The 12,812-nt window shown below is 49.2% G+C and overlaps 1 protein-coding gene across 1 annotated transcript in view; it reads right to left on the bottom strand.

Moving 5' to 3' along the window:
- LOC146075610 (triacylglycerol hydrolase DDHD2-like) overlaps positions 1-12,096 on the bottom strand; it is a 71,415-nt gene extending 59,319 nt beyond the window's left edge. The window contains exons 1-2 of the mRNA XM_083185015.1: positions 11,408-12,096; positions 5,603-5,978 (exon numbers count right to left, since the gene is read on the bottom strand). Coding sequence (XP_083041141.1) covers positions 5,603-5,911 — 309 coding nt within the window. The 5' untranslated portion in view covers positions 5,912-5,978; positions 11,408-12,096. The remainder of the gene's footprint in view (positions 1-5,602; positions 5,979-11,407) is intronic.
- Between the last annotated feature and the right edge of the window lie 716 nt (positions 12,097-12,812).

Below are 12,812 nucleotides of genomic sequence, written 5' to 3'. Positions count from 1 at the left end.
CATCAGAGTCTGATGGCTGAGAAAGTCTGCTTCCCAATTCAGACCCCAGGGATTAAGATCGCTGAAAGAGCTGGGATCTTCACCTCTGACCACTGCAAAATGCAGAATGCCTCTGCCATAGACACCCAATTCTGAGAGCCCCTTTGGTGGTTGATATAAGCCATCGTCGTAGCATTCTTCAACTGGACTTACACAGGGCTACCCTGGAGCCAAGGTTCCCCCCAGGCTGAGGCCCTCCAGGACTACCCTCAGTTCGAGGACATTAATCGACAGCTGGGACTCTTGTGCATTTCACTAGCCCCAGAAAAAGGTCCTTTGCACATTGCCTCTCCCCAATTACGGAGGCTGGCATCCATGGTGAGGAGAGTCCATTGGCGAATCCAAAACAGGCTCCCCGCTGTAAGGTTCTGGTCCAAAAGCCACAAGGACAGGGAGATCCGTCCAGAAGCGATAGCAGGTGGGACCGGATATAGTGTATAAGACCCCGACACCCAGTTGAGGGTCAGGGTCGAAGGCTGATACCATCGAGCCCAGGACCCTCATGAAGGCATGTGACACTCTCTGGAGGGTGAGGAGGCACCGGAGAAATTCCTGCGACGCATCTTTGTCAGGTAGGTATGATGATGAACAATATCCAACTGGGCCCCAGAGGGAACAAATACTGAACTGGAAGCATAAAAGACCAAGAACAATTTAAGCTCCAGCTGTGACGTTTAAAGATGTCCACCACCACTTGGCCTTGAAGAAACTCTGGCATATGTGCCAGGATCAGCAGGTCATCCCAATACAGAAGTATCTGGATACCCCGAAGGCGAAGTCCGCAGCCCATCACTGCGGAAACACCTGCAGTGGAAAGGCAGAAAGGAAGTGCTTGGAACTGGAAATGACGGCCTTGCAGCGCAAACCGCAGAAACTGCCGACATTTCAATTTGATGGGGATATGCAGTTATGCATCCTTGATGTCCAGGGATGCCCTGTAGTCCTGTGGTTGCAAGGCCAGAACTATTTTTTGCAAGGTGTTCATCCTGAACTTTGGGATTCGGCCGAATCCGCCGAGTCAGTTCAAATTGAAGATGGGACGGACCAAGAGGAGGCTGGTGTAAAAACCGGTGCTTCACTGAGGTGCAGGTACCTGAGCTATAACCCAAGATGACAGGAGCTTCTGGATAGTCTGCTCCAGAGCTCTACACTTTTCCAAGCTCTTTTGAGAACTTGTGGAAAACAACGAGCTTGGTGGCCGATGCCGAAAGCTTATGGAGTAGCCTCGTGAGACCACATCCAGAACCCATGCATCTGATGTGGATTCCATCCAGACGTCTGAAAGCCACAGCAGGCGACACCCCACCCTGGGATCCCCCAGGTGGAGCATGGCCTCGTCATGTGGAGAGGGTTATCCTCTGGTTTAGGGTCAGGTCGCCTGGTGGCCCAGGGACAGTTTCCCCGGGCCTTGTAGGACTTTGCAGGCTGGAGCAGGGTTCTTGTAAAAAAGGGTCCCCCACCTCTGCCCTGGAGTTGGAAGGCAACACTGGGATGTGGAGTAGGGGTGGACAGAAGCAAAGCTATCTTAGAAGCAGCCACCCTAGCCACAATTTTGTCTAGCTCTGATGAAGCTGATAAGGGAGGTAAGGGTAGCCACATCAAGTGCAGCCTCCCTGATTAAAAGTAGGGCCTGGGAAGCTTTGTAAATGTAGGACCGCCGTAACTGCTGTTACTGAGGGCCTTATTCTAGTTCACTCTTTCTGACAAAATCCTTCTTAGATGGACAAAACCATGTGCACTGCAGGGGGGCAGATGTAAAATGTGCAGAGAGAATTAGATTTGGGTGAGTTTGTTCCTGTGCAGGGTAAATACTGGCTGCTTTATTTTGACACTGCAATATAGGTCTCACTTTGAAGTAAAACCCCACCAAATATAATTCTCTCTGCACAAGTAACATCAGCCCCACCTGCAGTGCACATGGTTTTGTCCATCTAAAGGGGCCCATACACGGTCCGTTAAACGGATCCGTTTGGGTCTTAATTAGCACGCTTCGCATCGGATCGCATGCCTAGTGCATGCGGTGTGCATGCAATGCGATCCGATGCGAAGTTTAGCTAGTACAAAAAGTATGTGCAGCACATACTTTTTGTACCGTACTATGTGATGCGCCGGAGCGCGCATCGCATAGTACAAAACGGAAGGATTGTCAGAAAGAGTGAACTAGAATAAGGCCCTAAGGCCGCTACAGTAATATGTGACGAGGCATATCCCCCATGGGGTATCATCATCATTATAATCCAGGTTGTAAAGCAGTTGCCCCTCCTCATCAGTATCTTGATGGAGGCGGGACCGGATAGAAGGGGCCCCCCTGACTGGAGCCCCTGGCTACCAGTCTTACCCTATATGGATGTTTTGATGCCCTTTGGACAGACAATTAAGGCACGCACCCCAGGGGGCTCAACTACAGGAGGGGGGCTAATGCCGGAGAAGCGGATGGCCTTGCAGGATACAGGGACGGTGCAGATGAGAGCTTATCTACTAGCTGCGCTATAACCTCTGGAAAGGACCTGAAAAAGTCTGCTGTTTTAAGGGACATACAATCTTCCTCATTGTTGTTATTATTTTGATAAATTGCTTGTAGGATTAAATAATAACTCTATCACCTTCCCAGGCGCTGTGATCTAGCTCCTTTCTTTTTTCTTGTGATTTGCCTTTATGGTAGGGACTGCCAATCCCATTGATCACATGCAGTAGGGAAGTTATTAGATATATTGATCACTCTATTTTAGAATTGTAATAATATACTAAGCGCCAGGAGGGATAGTATTATAGGACACTACACCTTGTATTTTGATAGTACAGATGTGTACTACATAGTGAAAATTTAATGTGAACACTGTAACAAACCCAGATCCAGACACAGACCTAGATCAAATAGGGGCCAAATAGAAAGTGAAATCTCACTGTGTGTACACACCATTACATTTTATTTCAGGGATAGGGAAAAAAATTGATATAATTTTTTTTTTTTTTTTTAAACAGTAGTTATTAGTAACAGTAACAGTAACAGTAGTAGTAGTAGTAGTAGTAGTAGCATTACATACTCACCTCATCTCCTGTCTGTGCCAAAGGGTCCCCCAATGCACACAGTGTCCCTTGGCATTCACAGCGGCCATCTGATTCCTCTTCAGCGTCATCCCTGGTCATAAAGGATGCATTGCGCCGGTAACGTCACCAACGCAATGCATTCTTGGGACCGGGGATGCCGCTGAAAAGGAATCCGATGACCGCCCTGGACAATGAGGTAAATAGGTACTTATGTAATATCTGGGCTCCCGTTTTTCTTATGAGACCGTGTCCCCTCGCGGGGCTCGCTGCGCTCAGCACGCTTCGGGCACGGTGGCTCGCTGCGCTCGCCACACTATATAAAATCAACTCCATGCGTAGTTGGATAGTAGGGGTATGAAAAAATGGGGTGCATTTATCATGGGAGCCCAGATAATACATAAGTACCGGTAAATATAAAAAAAAAAAAAAAGTGCAGGGGGGGGGGGGGCTGGGCAAAACAAAACAGAAAATATTCTAGAATCGCTCAGTGTGGAGGCCCCTTTAGAGAAGGAGTTTGTGGATGTTTAGCTGATGCTAGGCAGATTCCGTACATATCTGTTTCACCTTCCCACTCTTTCTATGGAGTGAATTGTATTATATGAAATGTGACATTGCTGCAGTGTTAAACGTTGGCAACAGCATGTAATGTAAAGTAGGCACGTAGCCAAATGATCAGTTTTTGTGAATTCTTGGCAATACATAAGATTGACTCTTATTTTTGTTGTGTGTGTGTGAAGGGGCCGGGGATGGTCGCATGCTGTGGAGCTCCGTCACCATCCACGGAGCTTCCACCATCCCCGGCCTCAGGAGCAGCTTGCGGCGGAGGGGACGGAGTCAGAGGAGGCGGGCAGGCAGCGGTGGAGGAGGGGGGAAGCGTGCACCGCGATCCCCCGAGGACGATGCGGCCGGAGCGGGGAGAAGGCTGACCCCACGCGCTCGCCGCAGCTCAGCAGCTCACCCGCACGGGGCGGGTGTGCAAATCAGCCCAGGCGCCCGCCACAGCTCACCCGCATGGGGCGGGTGTGAAATCAGCCCAGGCGTCACCCCTTCACTTCCCCCGGGACCCGCCAGCATCCCGACGCGGCCTCCGGAAATCGAGGCCCGGACCAAGCAGTGCAGCCGCGGCCTCTCCTGCCGGCTCCTGCCGGCTCTGACGCGGCCCCTGCATCTCAGGTGACGCGGCCGGCTCACAGTGGCTGAATAGTGAACGGATGCCCCCGGCAACACCACCGGCCGGGGGGGACACCCTAGGACCACCTCCACTGCCCTTTGGACGCAGTGCCGGGCAAAAGAAGGCGAAAGAAGACCAGCAGACCCGGTGAGAAGGGACCCATCCCCCGCCACCTAGGACAGGAGGCAGATCAGCCAGGAGGACCCCCGGCAATTTCACCGCAGTGGCCGGTAGGATCCCCCCCCCCAACAGGCCGCACCAGCCCCGGGTAAACTCTGTGGCAGCTCCGCGCCCTCCCCCCCCCGCCTCCACTTCCACTGACTCTCCCCCGGCCTCACTGACTTTGCCCCCACCACCCACGGCTCTCCCCCAGGAAGATTCAAGTTGGCGCCGCAAATGGCTGCCTAGGAACTGTGCAAATGTATCATGTGTTAACTGTACTGTCCCTGCTTAACTGTACTGTCCCTGCTTATATTGCTACCTGCCTGGCTGCTGCAACGACCAGTGGCGCCGCTGATGGCTGCCTAGGCGCTGTGCAGCTTGGCGGGTATGTGTTTCCTGTGTGATAAATGTACTGTCCCTGCTTATATTGTTACCTACCTGGCTGCCGCAACGACCAGTGGCGCCGCCGATGGCTGCCTAGGCGCTGTGCAGCTTGGCGGGTATGTGTCCCCTGTGTGATAAATGTACTGTCCCTGCTTATATTGCTACCTACCTGGCTGCCGCAACGCCCAGTGGCGCCGCCGATGGCTGCCTAGGCGCTGTGCAGCTTGGCAGGCATGTGATCCCCGCAAGTGATGTCTTAATGCTCTCAATGTAATGCGTTTAATGTCTCAATGGAATGTGTAAAATGTCTCAATGGTATGCATGTAATGTGTCGTCGTCCCCCCCCCCCCCCCCCCATTTCATCCCTGCTTGATGCTGCACTGTACTCCACAAAAAATTCCTAGTGTGCGCAAGCACACATGGCCAATAAAGTTGATTCTGATTCTGATATTACTGCAAAAATGTGGAATAATAGCAGGGAGATATAGAGATACCCTAATAATAGTCATAAATAGATCTGGGATTCTCACACTCAGTCCTCATGACCCCACACATATCATGTTTGCCAGGTCGCCCAGCAGGTGCACAGGTGGTTTCATTACTCATGGAGCTAATTATTTCACTTGTGATTCTGTGAGACCTGCAAAATATGCACTGTGTGGGGTTCTGAGGACCGAGTTTAACAACCTGTGCCATAGATAAATAGTACATTTTAGCCCTGAATCAGGAATGCTCACTAAGCAGCGGTCATTCGCACCCTCCCTCCTAAATCCCCACACACGCATTAAAATCACAAACCAGGGATTTCTGTAGGGAACGGCTTGTTGTTGATGTGTGGACTTGGACGCCCATCTTAGAGACAGCATTCTGGAGATCTTTCTCTGTTTTTTCTGCCAGTTTTCTGCATGCTTGGCTGCAGATCTTGGGAGGGCGGCCTGACCTGGGAAGAGTCCTGGTGGTATGATAAGTCTTCCACTTCCTAATGATAGAGCACACTGTGCTGGCCGGGATAGTCATTGCCTTCGAGATTTTTCTATACCCTTTTCCTGCATTATGCAGCGCTACAATTGTGTCCCGCACTTCTTGAGAAAGCTGCTTGGTCTTCATGATGACTGTAGCTGATCGCTATGGAAGTTGGTAGCTTGGAAGACTTTATGTAGCCGAGGGAACTTATCTACAAGTTAAACAAACTTTAATTACACAAAGATGGGAGCTACTGTATATTACTAACTTGGTGACTTTTAAAATAGGAACAACTCATCCGGTATTCAGACAAAATTGGGTTAAATTCTAGTAAAGGAAAAATGTGAGACTATGTAAAAACCAGACCCGGACAAGACCCCGGACCGGACATCAAAATCTGCAGTCCGGAGCTTGTAGTGTCCGTTCTGGGGTTTGTCCTGTCCTGGGGGTGTCTTGTCCAGGAGGTTCCCTGTGGTAGCATTCACCAGCAACATGGGGAAGGGGAGATTACTGAATCCCTGTGTGGTCCTGACCATTCCGTTTTTAGCTACATGCCCGTACCCTACAGGGAGGCTTTATTCTCACCTTGGTGACAGCTGTCATGTGAAGCCCCCCGGACAGGATGTCCCCGGACGGGACACCCCCCCGACTGGACACAAGCTCCGGACTGCAGATTTTGCTATCCAGTCCGGCAGTCCGGGTCCGGTTTTTACCCATACCCAAAAAATGTTGACTCAACTTAAAGAGGTTCTACACAACCATCCCCAATCTAGAGCAAGCAACACAAATACTTGTACACGAGTGACATGATCACTTTCTGAATGGATCCATTTTGCAGAGAATTAACACTTTTTCAATCCATCAATGCCAAAATGACCTTCTTTGTGAAAGTCCCACATCCCAAGGGTTTGCTAACCTTACAAATAAGAAGATTAGTCTAGAGCTGAGATAGCCAACCCCAGTCCTCGAGAGCTATGAACAGTTATGCTGCTTTTCCACTGCAGACCGTTTTAAGTTACAGGTAATCTTAAACGGTATTTAGCATTCCCACTGCAGCAGATTACAGTTTTAAATGCCATTTAAGTACCATTCCCATTGCAGGTAAAACGTTTTAGCTCTTCAAAACGTTTTTACAGCACAAATGCTGGCCTGCGCCAGCAATGTACTGTATATATTACTGGCTGATAAATAATCATTGGTGTGCAGTGGTGCTAGTAATATATACATTGTTGGCCTGTGCCAGCAATGTATATATTACTGGCTGATAAATAATCATTGGTGTGCAGTGGTACCAATAATATATACATTGCAGGTCTGTGCCAGCAATGTATATATTATTGGCTTTGCTTAAAAAGAAACCATTGGTGGCCAGTGTACGCTCCTCTTCCATTGGTGGCCAGTGTACGCTCCGTTCAGCAGGCGGGGGGGCGGGGCGAGCAGGCCGGGAGGGGCGGAGCGCCCAGCTTGTGTGGCCGGGCGGGGGAGCAGAACTGCCGGGCGGTGAGTGACAGCGGGACGGCGCCGATGAGCAGCGGTGAGTATATGACGCTGCGGGCAGGGAGGGGGGAGGGAGCAGACAGCTGGACTGAAAGCCGCGGATCTTTCAGCCCGGCTGCTGTATACACATTCAGCGAGGATGGCTCAAATATGAGCCATCCTCGCTGCATCTGCTGGTAAAACCGTTTAAGATGCATTCCCATTGCCTCTTAAACGGTAGATTACCGTTTAAATCACTGCTTTGAAAACGGGGTGATATACCGTTTAACTTTAAACGGTATTTCAACTCTGGCGCTTTCCCACTGCAGCCTTAAACGGTATTTTGCCCTCAAAAATCGGCAATATACCGTTTTAAGGCTGCAGTGGGAAAGGGGCATTAATGTTTTGATCTCCTCACAGAATCACAAGTGAAGTAATTCGCTCCACCTGTGGATCTTTTAAAATGTGTTAGTGCATAATGAGTATACTGGTAGGTTAATTGGCTCCAAACAAAATTAACCCTAGAATGTCTGTGCGTGTACACCTGGTAGGGAATATAGATTGTAAGTTCCAATGGAGCAGGGACTGATGTAAAGCGCTGCTGAATTTGTGTGCGCTATATAAGAAACTTTTAATAAATAAATAAATAAGTACACCTCACAGGAGCTAAGTTGTCTGGAAAATGTGAACTGTTGGTAGCTCTCGAGGACTGGAGTTGGCTACCACTGGTCTAAGTGTAAGGTAGGTTGACTGTGTAGCCTTCCCCATAGGGATGGCCATCAAATATCGATGGTCCCAAAACATTGATGGTCTGGACCTAGTGCTCGATGTTTTGGGCATTGATAGATGAGGGTCGATTAATTTTATGCCATCTGATGGTGATTATTATTTTTTTCCCTGCTGCCCGGCTACTACCACTCATTGTCTCAGTCAGCCAGCCTCACAGTCTGTCACGGACACTCACTGTGACACTGACTGTGCAGTTTGCGCCACAACTTTCTTCTTTGGCAGGGACAGCCACCAGTGATGAATGTCGATGAAGCGGCAGGTTTGATTGGTTTCTTGAAAGAAGAAAGTGAACCTCGAAGTCAATTAAAGCTGCTGTATGAGGGAGGGTGTAAGTCTCCCCGTATAGATTATAGAACAGAAAAAAGAGGGGTTATACAGCGCTGGGTTTTTCTGAATGATGACAATTAGACACTTGGTTTAAGAAAATACAAAATACATTTATTGTACAGTATAACAATAAAGAGAGTACTCTCTAAGAAAAAATATATGTTAAAAAATTGCGCAATGTATTAAAAAGTGGGGCGGGGGTAAAGAAGATGAAAAATGGGAATATTGCTTGCACTAAGCTCCAAGAAAAAATGATGAAGACAGTTCGTATGCCAATATATGGTTATAGTTACCACCGATGGATTGGGAAGTATCAGGATCTCATCTGGGAACCTGAGAGTGTACCGGTTAATTCCCAGCTAGTGGGTCCAGCTGCCTCCAGATGTTAGTGGAACAGGAATGGTGGGTGGGAGATGGAATGGCCACCGCCGTGAATCTCTGTCCGGGAGGTGTGGACCTGGTTCTCCGATGGAAATGGGGCAGGAATGGTGGTGAAGGATGGTGTAGCGCCGCCGTGAGTCACTGCCCAGGGAGAAAAGGGGGCTGAACGCCCAAGATGGTGATAGCTGGTCCGGAATCGGTTTGTTGTGCTGGAGCCTGGTGCAAGGTGGTTCAGGCTATTGGATGGTCCAAGTCAGGGGATAAGCTTGGATGGATCTCAGGATCTTGGATGTGGCTTGGCTCAACGCGTTTCGACGTCTTCAGGACGTCTTCATCAGGAGCAGTGGTGACAGGATGTAACAGGAAGCTGTATATATACCCCCTAGATCAATTGGGGGAGTGTTTGGAATGGTCACATGACCATATAATTGAGACACAGAAAAATGAAAAAAACAACATATATTGATATTAAAATACAAGGTCATTATGAGGAGCACAGGAGAAAGCTTTAATGCATGTAAAATAAGACTAGACATAAGTAATAAAGGCACAAATGTGTGTTGTTCAGGTGCAAACTTTCACCTGAACAACACACATTTGTGCCTTTATTACTTATGTCTAGTCTTATTTTACATGCATTAAAGCTTTCTCCTGTGCTCCTCATAATGACCTTGTATTTTAATATCAAATATATGTTGTTTTTTTCATTTTTCTGTGTCTCAATTATATGGTCATGTGACCATTCCAAACACTCCCCCAATTGATCTAGGGGGTATATATACAGCTTCCTGTTACATCCTGTCACCACTGCTCCTGATGAAGACGTCCTGAAGACGTCGAAACGCGTTGAGCCAAGCCACATCCAAGATCCTGAGATCCATCCAAGCTTATCCCCTGACTTGGACCATCCAATAGCCTGAACCACCTTGCACCAGGCTCCAGCACAACAAACCGATTCCGGACCAGCTATCACCATCTTGGGCGTTCAGCCCCCTTTTCTCCCTGGGCAGTGACTCACGGCGGCGCTACACCATCCTTCACCACCATTCCTGCCCCATTTCCATCGGAGAACCAGGTCCACACCTCCCGGACAGAGATTCACGGCGGTGGCCATTCCATCTCCCACCCACCATTCCTGTTCCACTAACATCTGGAGGCAGCTGGACCCACTAGCTGGGAATTAACCGGTACACTCTCAGGTTCCCAGATGAGATCCTGATACTTCCCAATCCATCGGTGGTAACTATAACCATATATTGGCATACGAACTGTCTTCATCATTTTTTCTTGGAGCTTAGTGCAAGCAATATTCCTATTTTTCATCTTCTTTACCCCCGCCCCACTTTTTAATACATTGCGCAATTTTTTAACATATATTTTTTCTTAGAGAGTACTCTCTTTATTGTTATACTGTACAATAAATGTATTTTGTATTTTCTTAAACCAAGTGTCTAATTGTCATCATTCAGAAAAACCCAGCGCTGTATAACCCCTCTTTTTTTTTGATTGGTTTCTTGGTCTGTCATTCAACGGCAGTGCATTTATGATTGGCCGCCTGTTGGGGCGTACGTGTGACGTGTATGGCAGCAGCTCGCTGTGCTCAGGAGTTGTGTGGCTGTGTGTGCGCGTGCACACTGCAGGGCAGGCAGCAGGAGCATGGAGAGCAGCCTTGGCTGGCGCTGCGGCCGGGAGGTGCGCGTATGCACAGAAGAAAACTGTCCAGATTTGATGGCCAGAAAAGTTCCTCCCAGCGCCGCATTCTTTTGCGCATGTGCGGGTAAGCGATGGCGGGAATCATCAATGGCCGATGATAGAATGGTTAATAGCCATCGATGGTTCCTGACTTAGAAGCCATTGATAGCAACCATCGATGGGGGATGTGCCGATGGTCATCCTTACTTCCCCAGGATGGTGTAGAACATGTACTACTCATACCTCCCAACTGTGCGCCCCCCCGATCAGTCCCCGTGAGCAGCGAAGACGCGCATGCCCAAAAGGGGGCGTGTTCTATGAAAATGGGGTGTGGCCTCACAGGATGACACATCCTAAGGCCACCCCCGTTTTTTGACGCTCTGTGCTGCTGAACAGCATCTATTCTCTTCATGCTGGGGGGGACTCCCAATGCAGTAACGATAATGGCGGCCCCGGGCAGGATGCGGGAATATCCCCAAATACTGGGATGTTCCTGCGGTAAGTGGGACAGTTGGGAGGTATGATTACTGTACCATTAAATCTGGCACCATTTATATAAATCCTAGCAAGAAAGTCTAATCCGAATTTTGTGACAATGACACCAAACTAAAATAAATACACATCAAAGTTCAGTTTAGATAAAAAACACACGATATACAGCAAAAACATTGTTTTTTTTTTTCGTTTCCATCACGTTTGGTTTCAGTATATAACTGCAAAAATACTGGAGATTCACACGAGCAGCAGCCATGATGAGCAGACACATTATGTAACCAACCTGACACTGGAGTACACTGCCTGCTGTGGGCCACCTCGAACGGTGTGTGCCCTGGTGCCGACTATTAAATCCCCCAAATAACACTAATCCCTACCGAACTGACATCATGCAGTGCCACACACCGCAGCCAGAGGGCGCATCATAGCTGCGCCAGGTCAGGCACCGCGCTGGTATGGGAACAGGGAGCAGGCACTTACCCTAGCAACCTGCTGCCGTCTGCCGACGACAGAGCCAGTGCACCCTCATGCATCACATGACCTGCCCGGTTCCGGGGGGCTGAGGTGGGCCTCCACGTAATCCCGTGACGTGTGAACTCGTATGGAGGGGAAGGGTTAAGGTGCCGCAGCCTCGCGAGATATGCGTGTGGCAGGGAGTCAGGGTGAATGAGGGGCTGTCATGTCAGAGAGGAGAGAGTGAGTCAGTGTCGACATAAGTTGAGGCTATACAGCGTATACTGTGAAAGCATTATACAATGCACAGAAAATAATAATTTTATGTTATAATATAGTATTGTTTAATTTTCAAGCCCGTTTTCTTATTTGTGTCCATGTAATGGATGCTTTCAGGACAAACTGATGTTGTAGCACTTATGCCATAGTTCCCAACGCTTCCTGGTTGTTGCCATATTTTGGGAGAGCTACTGTACATGGCCTTGATGGAGCGCACCAAACCCTACCTCCTCCTATAACTGTTCTCCCAGTGAAATCAGCTGAACAGGGCTGTGATGAAGTGATTCTGTTTGTGACACAAATTGCCCACCCTTCCACAGTGGTTTCCGCAATCTACCCTCTGCGTGCAAACCTACTCCTAATACCTCCCACTGCAGCAACAGGACAGACCAGCCTGTAGGGGCTGAGGAGGAGACTCTGCAATGAGTTTGGTATAGGACCCAGACAGTCATTAGCCCGACGTTGGGATCCTGACTGCCAGGACTCAGACAGTGGCAGAAGTCACGCTGTGGGCACAGTAGCTCGCTACGCTCGTCACCTATTCTATTAACTCTCTCTATTATGGAGGTTGTGGATCACCACGAAGGAGAATAGCCAGGATCCCGAGTGTCGGGGTTTTAACAGTGGGGATCCCGAATCGGTGTAATGAACCCGGGATCAACTTTAGGCATCTCGACTGTCTGTCAGCCATCCAGCACTCCTCTGCAACAGGGACAACAGCCAGGGCCAGTGTAAGGCTTCTCAGCACCCTAGGCAAGACGTCAACCTACTGCCCCCGGCACCACCACCATACTGCCACCTATACCCACTTTCTAACCCCTTAAGACAGTGGTTCCCAATCCTGGTCCTCAAGTACCCCCAACAGTGCACGTTTTCCAGGTCCCCACACAGAATCATAAGTGACATAATTAGCCGCACCTGTGGATCTTTTAAAATGTGCATGAATAATCTGTGCACCTGCTGGGTGACCTGGAAAACGTGCACTGTTGGGGGCACTTGAGGACCAGGGTAGGGAACCACTGCCTTAAGGCATACTTGCCTAACATTCCGGAATGCCAGGGAGGCTCCCATAAATTGGGTGAACCACCCAGCCCCCCGGGGAGGTGGGCATCCCCTACTTTCCCTAGAGGCCCCCCCTTTGCCACCCACAAGG

This window comes from Crinia signifera, chromosome 4 (genome assembly GCF_055691185.1).
Source record: "Crinia signifera chromosome 4, ASM5569118v1, whole genome shotgun sequence".
Lineage (NCBI taxonomy): Eukaryota > Metazoa > Chordata > Amphibia > Anura > Myobatrachidae > Crinia > Crinia signifera.
Note: the sequence above shows the minus strand (reverse complement) of the source record. Positions and strands in the feature narration are given on the sequence as shown.